Genomic DNA, 9376 nt, shown 5'->3' on the forward strand with positions numbered 1-9376 from the left:
GATCGCATTTCTAAACCGTTTAGCAACTAAATACTCGTTTTAGATAGGAATCTCGCTCATAGGCGGATTTTGCACTCGGGTCGTGAAGAACTCGCGTTTTTTGTGATTTTACTGCCTGAGTTGTTCGACCTGAACTTCCCCCTATGCTAGGTTGAACTTCCCGCAACATTGCCCAAATAGGGCCTGCTATATACCGTTGGAAAGCTATGGACACGAGTATCATGACCCGAGTTAATTTTTTTGCAAAATGTAAGCGGTTTAAGAGTAGTTTTGAAAACCGTTTTTTCTTCACACACAAAACATGAATCGTAATTTTGATCGCATTTCTAAACCGTTTATCGGAATGAGGCATATAATATGGCGTTGGAAAGCTGCTGCAAAACCGCTCCTTCCACATGTCAAAAGTTTGTTCTAATTCCCTATGGTTAAAGAGTAATTTGAAAAAACGTAAAATTTCCTAAACCAAACAGCTGAGTTTGTTTTTTCGATGTCATTTCTAAACGGCTAATCCAATGGAGGCATATGATATGGTATTCGAAAGCTTATGAAAATGTGCTACTCTTTCATCTTGAAAGTTTTTTTCTAAGTTTGAATGGTTTAAGAGTAATTTAGAAAATGGTCCAAGTCCTACCGAGTTTGTATTTTCAAGCTAATTTTCTAACTGTATGTCCGAATGCAACAAATGATATGGCATTGGAAAGCATGAGGAAATGCGAAACTTTTTTATATATATTGTTTCTCTCAATCCTTACTGTTTTAAGTCGGTTTTAAAAATGGCTAAAAATGTATTTTTGCCATAATTTCTGCAATCTTTATCGGAATTGGACAAATAATATACCGCTGAAAAGCTACGGAAAATGCGAAACTTTTTCATGTTGATGGTTTTGTCTGATTCCTGGCCATTTTCAATTAATTTGGAAAACGGCGGGATCATTCGTTCTGCCTTTATCGCAAAACAGATTTTTCAAAAATGCATCGCGTGAAGAACTTGAACTTCTCGGTGCATGTACCTGAACTTCACTCTATTTTTCACGTGATTTTTCTTGCTCGTCGCTCTTCATCCAGTTATCGTAGCTCTACATCCACTCACCGGAATTGAGCAGGTGATATACCGATGGAAAGCTGTTGTAAACACGCAACTTTCCCGTGTTGAACATTTTTTCATACTCGCGACGATTTTAAAAGTTTTTCATCTGAAATTCATTCAGCGTAGTAGTTGAACTTCCTGCTGTTTTCACGTTGAACTTCTGTGACGTATTTTTGTTTGTAATTTTGTCATCTATTTCGTCAGTGTTACACAAATGACATTCTTTTTGTACAAACCTCTCACAATATTTTTTTAACTTTCTCCGTCCGAGGACTTGAACTTACACAAATGATATTCCTACCGTTTTGAAATAAATTAGAAAATGACGAGATCATGATTTCTGCCTTCATCGCGAATGGAAATGCACTGCGTGAAGTAGTTGAACTTCTCGGGCATATCTGCTTTGAACTTCACTCTGTTTTTGAGATGTTGTTTTTTGCAATGCGTGAAGTAGTTGAACTTCTGGGGCGGTCTGTTTGAACTTCACTCTGTTTCACCTTATTGTATTTTTCTTATATGAAATACACACCATGTAGTACGTGAACTTCCGGTTGTTATCATTTTGAAATTCCCTCTGGTTTGAGAGGATTATTTTAAAACACAAAAAACAACATATTTTTATGTATTTTCAGACATCTAAATACATGGTGAACCTACGTCACAAGATTTTTTTGAAATTTTCCTCGTCGAGCACTTGAACTTCTAGCAACCATTTTTTTCGTTTATGATTTTTTTAAAAGGTGCAAAAAATGACGTTGTATTTTTATGTTTTGAACAGGTAAATCCTAGGTTTTAATGAACTCCGAACTTCTGTGTTATTCAATTTGAACTTCACCTTTTTATATTTAGAGTAAAGAATTACATTCAAATTTTATACGGAAAAAATCGAACATGGAAATACAAGGTGAACCTCTCTCGCAAAAAAATTTGAACTTCCACGGGAAGAGCACTTGAACTTCTTTCAACAAACCTTTTAAGATTTTATTTTTCTATACTTTTATTCTCACCTGAAATGCATTCCTTGCAGTACTTAAACTTCTCGTTGTTGTCACTATGAACTTCTTTCAACAATAAGAATTTTTTGAATACATCAAAACGTGTTTTAAATGGTATACATGAAAATTTTAAACCATTCATCAAAATGTGACACATAATATACCCGGTAGAAAGCTTATGAATCACAGCAAGTTTTTCATGTAGACATGTGTTACAAATTCATTGTCGTTTGAGAGCAGTTTTTAAAATGGAAAAACAATGTTGTTTTTTGCTTTTTTCAACATGTAAATGAACGACAAACGTCTCACACTAGAGATCTTGAACTTCACCGGGAGAAGCACGTGAATTTCTTGCAAAAAACCTTTTAAGATTTTTGTTTTCTATTCTTATATTCCTATCTGAAACGCATTTTGTGTAGTAGTTGAACTTCCCACTGTTTTCACATTGAACTTCTGTCATGTATTTTTGCTCAACCTCTCTCACAAGAATTTTTAACTTTCTCGGGTCAAGCACTTGAACTTCTAGCAACAAAATTTTGGACTTCACCTTTTTATTTTATTTTTCTTATACGAAATGCACACCATGCAGTACATGAACTCCTGGCTATTATCCATTTGAACTTCTCTATATTTCGCTTAGTAATGGGAAAAGTCTGAGTTTTTTATAGACATCGAACCACTCTGACTTTTTTATTTGAACTTCTTTGTGTATTTCTTAGAAATATGAAAATTGGAGTTTTGTTAGAAACGACAAACCTCTACGTTATTTTGAATTGAACTTATTGGTTTTACTCTTTATTAATCGGAAAAATCCGAGTTTTTAAATAAGTATCAAATTGGTATGCTTTTCCCAATTGGACTTCTTTGTTATTTTGAATTGCACTTCCTAGATTTTATTTAAATCAATACCAAACTTCTCTATTTGAATTTCTTTGTGTTTTTTTGGAAATGATGAATCTATGAGGTTATTTAAGAAGGTAGAATCCTAGGTTTTAAATAAACATCGAACCACTTGGTTATTTTAGTTTGACCTTCTAGTTTTTTTTAAAAAGGGGGGGGGATTCTTTTAAACCGTTTTTTATTCGTTCCTTTTTTATTTTCAACTTCTTCATTTTATTCTTTAGTAATGAGAAAAATCTATGTTTTTTATAAACGTGGAACTTCTCTGTTATTTAAATTTGAACTTCTTAAGTTTATTCTTACAAAATGTTTTTAAATAAGAATCAATAGTTTTTTGAAACTTGAACTTGATACTTTCATTTTTCCTAGAGAAGGTAAGGAATTTCGGGTTTTTCATATACATCTAACTATTTCCGCTATTTTTAATTCGGACTTCTTGATTTTATTTCTTTGGTAACAAGGAAAACCTAAGGCTTTTGTAGAAATATCGTACTAGGCTATTTTTGTAAGTTGGATTTCTGGGTTTAATATTAATAACGGGAATTTTTTTCTAGTTTTTTCATAAACATTGACCCACTTCGTTATTCAAATTTGAACTTCTATGTTTATTCACCCATAATATTTTTTGTACTCTTTTAGTTATTAAATTTGAACTTTGAGAGTTAACACTTTCCTAGGTGATGCTCGCTTTCTTCTTGGTATATAAACATCGAGCTAATATGTTTTCTTAATATAAATTTCTTTGGTTTTATTCGGTACTAATGAGAGAAATCGAGTTTGTAATAAAGATCGAACTACTCCGTTATTTAAATTTGAACCTCTAGGCTTTTTTTAAAGAAGTGGGTTGAATTTGTTTTTCTAAATACACTATTGTTTAAATTTTAACCTCTTGGTTTGATACTTATAAACTCGGAAATTTTGAGTTTTGTAATATTTAACCGGATCGTTAATAATTTGAAGTTTAATTATTGTAATTATGTTTTATCCATTGTCACATATACTCAAAACATGAAGAATGAAAAAATGGGTAGGTTCTTACGGACACAATATTAAACACTATTGAGAGCACAATCTTTCACAATTTTTTTCATGATTTTTTAGTGAAAACAATGTCATTAGTTTTGCAAACAATAAGTACCAAAATATGATACTAACACAAATGGCTAAATGAAGAAAATGCCAAAAGAAATTGTTGCCTTATTCAACTGCTATTTGTAGAACTAAATATCATGCACAAAAAATTGTGATGCCATGTATACAAGCACACGATCCCCTAAAAATGTATACACACACACAAAGCATCAACCTCCCTATATTCAAACTTCTGTCATTGATATTTCTGAACGTTTTTGGCATGCTCCCAGGTTTTCAAATAGAATACACGGAGACTTCCATGCACGAACAGCCAGCATCGGCCGTGGCAACGCCTCTTTCTCCGGCAAATCGAACTTCACTCCTATGTACAGAATACATGATTTAAGCCCTGAAAAAACACAAAAGAATCTTGAAATATTTTTGTTCTACCCTGAACACACTCATCTCATGTCAAAGTTTTTCCAGTATTAGATTAGTAGCATGACATACAGACAAAACTTGGCTATAAAAATCAGTTAGTACACAAGATTGCTATCTGTTTGAACAAGTTCAACAGAGACAAACGATGTATTGAGAAGCAATTAGAGAGAGAGAGGTGTCGTACTGAGAAGCAATTAGAGAGACAAAGTAGTGCCAAGCACATGCACATGCACATGTGTGGTTCTTGGTGGCATCCACGAATCAGTTTTTTAAGCGAGTAACGAATGGTGCAGCTGTTCTATTGAGAAGCTCTGGCTGTTTGGTCTGCACGGGAGACAGGTCGCACCAGCGTGGCCGGTCATACCCGCGGCGAACAGAGCGACGCAAACCTCCTCGCGATTAGCATCAGCAGGGCAATACCTGAACTGCAGGTGGCCGTGTTGGTGAGCGGCTGAGGCGGTCGAAGGAAAAAAATCACATCGTTGGAGTTGCCATCTGCAAGGAATGACGAAGATCTCTGCAACAGAAGAAGAACAACTAGAGTAACTAGCAGACGGTCAGATAATAAGCCATGGTCGACCCGGAGCACGGCAACGACATCTGCCTGGTGGAATGGGGGTGGGGGCGGGGTCGGGCGCGTGGTGGAGGCAGCCGGCATCTGGGTTGGTCCCCGGGGGCGGATCCGCGGCCAGCGGCGTGTAGTTGGCCGGATCCATGGAGGACCAATGGTTGGGTCAAAGTATCCAGTCATTGGGGGAGGAGAGGAACTAGCGCTGGCGCGCTGGGAGCATCGGGGTGAGGCGAGGTCCTGGCGAAAATGGATGGAAACAGGGGCGGTGCTCGCCGGCATGGTCGTGGCGGAGGCGAGATCCTGACGGAGGTGGGGGTGCGGCCGCAGTATCTAGGTCGGCTCAGGGAGCAGCGGCGGGGGCCCCGGAGGTGGCGCGGCGACGGGGGTCAGGGAGGTGGCGCGGCGACGGGGATTCCGGGAGGCCGCGCGGTGGCAGGGGGTCCCGGTGGGTCGCGCGGCGGCGGGGTGGTCTGGATGGTGATGGGATCAGGGGATCGGGGTGGAAGGTGGTCTGGTGGATCGAGCAGTTTGGGTCGGTGTGTTTTTTGTTTTCCTTTTTTATGTCTCTGCCGGTTTCGGGAGTTCGGCAGGGTCTTCGCTGGCCCGCCGATCGTGATCAGAATATAACTATTCTAATCCCAGGATCAGAATAGTGTTACTCTATATAATATATATATATATATATATATATCAATCTTTACCTTCAGATTATTTTGGAGCTCCTCGTCATGGCTGTGATCTCATTCAGGACTCCGAACAACATTTGGTCACCAAACCACATAACTCATATAATACCAAATCGACATCAAAAGTTAAGAGTGCGGACCCTACGGGTTCGAGAACTATGTAGACATGACTGATACATCTCTTCGGTCAATAACCAATAGCAGAACATGGATGCCCATATTGGCTCCTACATATTCTACGAAGATCTTTATCGGTCGAACCGTTATGACAACATACATAATTCCCTTTGTCCATCGGTATGTTACTTGTCCGAGATTCGATCGTCGGTATCTCTATACCTAGTTCAGTCTCGTTACCTGCAAGTCTCATTACTCGTTCTGTAATACATCACCTCGTAACTAACTCCTTAGTCACTTGCTTGCAAGCTTATGATGTGTATTGCCGAGAGGGCCTAGAGATACCTCTCCGATACTCAGAGTGACAAATCCTAATCTCAATATATGCCAACTCAATAAACACCTTCAGAGATACCTGTAGAGCATCTTTATGATCACCTAGTTACGTTATGACTTTGATAGCACACAAGGTATTCCTCCGCTATCCGGGAGTTGCATAATCTCATAGTCAAAGGAATATGTATTTGACATGAAGAAAGCAATAGCAATAAAATTGAACGATCATTATTCTAAGTTAACGGATGGGTCTTGTCCATCAAATCATTCTCCTAATGATGTGATCCCATTATCAAATGACAACACATGTCTATGGTTAGAAAACGTTAACCATCTTTGATCTACGAGCTAGTCTAGTAGAGGCTTACTAGGGACATGGTATTTGTTTATGTATTCACACATGTATTTACGTTTCCGATCAATATAATTCTAGCATAAATAATAAACCTTCATCATGAATAAGGAAATATAAAATAACAACTTTATTATTGCCTCTAGGGCATATTTCCTTCAGTCTCCCACTTGCACTAGAGTCAATAATCTAGTTCACATCGCCATGTGATTGACAACCATAGTTCACATTGTCGTGTGACTAGCACCCAAAGAGTTTACTAGAGTCAATAATCTAGTTGACATCACCATGTGATTAACACCCAAAGAGTACTAAGGCATGATCATGATTTGTTTGTGAAAGAGGTTTATACAACGGGTCTGCCACATTTAGATTCGTGTGTATTTTGCAAGTTTATATGTCTACAATGCTCTGCATGGAGCTACTCTACCTAAGTGCTCCCACTTTCAATATGTATCTAGATTGAGACTCGGAATCATCTGAATCGGTGTTAAAGCTTGCATCGATGTAACCCTTTATGAAGAACTCTTTATCATCTCCATAACCGAGAAATATTTTCTTAGTCCTCTTAGGTAACTAAGGATAATTTTGACCGTTGTCCAGTGATCTACTCCTGGATCACTATTGTACCCCCTAGCCAAACTCATGGCAAGGTACACAATAGGTCTGGTACACATTATGGCATACTTTATAGAACCTATGGCTGAGGCATAGGGAATGACTTTAATTCTCTCTCTATCTTCTGCCGTGGTCGGGCTAAGTGTCTTACTCAACTTCACACCTTACAATACAGGCTAGAACTCCTTCTTTGACTGATCCATTTTGTACTTCTTCAAAAACTTTTGTCAAGGTATGTGCTTTGTGAAAGTCCTATTAAGCATCTCGATCTATCCATATAGATCTTGATGCCCAATATATAAGCAGCTTCACTGAGGTCTTTCATTGAAAAAATTCTTATTCAAGTATCCTTTTATTCTATATAGAAATTCTATATCATTTCCAATCAACAATATGTCATCCACATATAATATCAGAAATGCTACAGAGCTCCCACTCACTTTCTTGTAAATACATGCTTCACCGTAAGTCTGTATAAAACCATATGCTTTGATCACCCCATCAAAGCATATATTCCAACTCCGAGGTGCTTGCACCAGTCCATAGACGGATCGCTGGAGCTTGCACACTTTGTTAGCACCTTTAGGATAGACAAACCCTTATGGTTGCATCATATACAACTCTTCTTTATGAAATACATGGAATGCAGTTTTGTCGTCCATTTGCCAGATTTCATAATTATAAAATGCGGCAATTGCTAACATGATTCAGACTGACTTAAGCATCTCTACGAGTGAGAAGGTCTCATCGTAGTCAACCCCTTGAACCTGTCAAAAACTTTTTGCGACAAGTCGAGCTTTGTAGATGGTGACATTACCATCAGCATCTATCTTCTTCTTGAAGTTCCATTTATTTTCAATGGCTTGCTGATCATCGGGCAAGTCCACCAAAGTCCACACTTTCTTCTCATACATGGATCCTATCTCAGATTTCATGGCCTAAAGCCATTTATCGGAATCTAGGCTCATCATAGCGTCTTGATAGTTTGTAGGTTCTCCATGATCTAGTAACATGACTTCGAGGACATGATTATCATACCACTGTGGTGCGGAACTGCTCTGCTCGACCTACGAGGTCCAGTAGTAACTTGATCTGAAGTTTCATGATCATCATCATTAACTTCCTCTCTAGTTGGTGTAGGCATCATGGGAACGGATTTCTCTTATGCGCTACTTTCCAAATTGGGAGAAGGTACAATTACCTCATCAAGTTCTACTTTCCTCCCACTCACTTCTTTTGAGAGAAACTCCTTCTCTAGAAAGGTTCCATTCTTGGCAACAAAGGTCTTGCCTTCGGATCTGTGGTAGAAGGTATACCCAATTGTTTCCTTAGGGTATCCTATGAAGACGCACTTCTCTTATTCGGGTTCGAGCTTATTAGGTTGAAGCCTTTTGACATAAGTGTCGCAAGCCCAAACTTTGAGAAATGACAGCTTAGGTTTCTTGCAAAACTGATACGTCTCCAACGTATCTATAATTTTTGATTGTTCCAAGCCATTATATTATCCATCTTGGATGTTTTATATGCATTTATATGCTATTTTATATGTTTTTTGGGACTAACCTATTAACTTAGAGCCCGGTGCGATTTTCTGTTTTTTTCCTTGTTTTTGAGTTTCGCAGTAAAGGAATACGAAACATAGTCCAAATGAGCTGAAAATTTATAGTGATTTTTAATGGACCAGAAGAAGCCCCCGAAGCAAAAGAGTTGGGTCAGAAGATCCACGAGGCCTCCATAAGGGTGGACGTCGCGCCCTACCCCCTGGACGCGCCCTCCTGTCTTGTGGGCTCCTCGTGGACCCCCCTGACTTGTTCTTGATGCCAAAAATTCCTACAAATACAAAAAAACCCGAAAAGAAACCTAGATCAGGAGTTCCACCGCCGCAAGCCTCTATAGCCACCAAAAACCAATTGGGAGCCCATTCTGGCACCCTGCTGAAGGGGGAAACCATCATCGGTGGCCATCTTCATCATCCCGGTGCTCTCCATGACAAGGAGGGAGTAGTTCATCCTCGGGGCTGAGGGTATGTACCAGTAGCTATGTGTTTGATCTCTCTCTCTCTCTCTCGTGTTCTTGATTTGGCACGATCTTGATGTACCGCAAGCTTTGCTATTATAGTTGGATCTTATGATGTTTCTCCCCCTCTACCGTCTTGTAATGGATTGAGTTTTCCATTTGAAGTTATTTTATCGGATTGAG

At 38.7% G+C, this 9376-nt stretch overlaps 1 protein-coding gene across 1 annotated transcript; it reads right to left on the bottom strand.

Annotated features, from left to right (window-relative positions):
• Positions 1-4159: 4159 nt before the first annotated feature.
• LOC123064966 (uncharacterized) lies at positions 4160-5612 on the bottom strand. The gene is made up of 2 exons (XM_044488347.1): positions 4918-5612; positions 4160-4465 (listed from the first exon to the last, which is right to left on the bottom strand). Exons 1-2 carry the CDS (start codon positions 5345-5347, stop codon positions 4299-4301), a joined length of 597 nt encoding a protein of 198 aa, XP_044344282.1. The 5' UTR covers positions 5348-5612; the 3' UTR covers positions 4160-4298.
• Between the last annotated feature and the right edge of the window lie 3764 nt (positions 5613-9376).

This window comes from Triticum aestivum, chromosome 3B, assembly GCF_018294505.1.
Source record: "Triticum aestivum cultivar Chinese Spring chromosome 3B, IWGSC CS RefSeq v2.1, whole genome shotgun sequence".
NCBI classification, from domain to species: Eukaryota; Viridiplantae; Streptophyta; class Magnoliopsida; order Poales; family Poaceae; genus Triticum; species Triticum aestivum.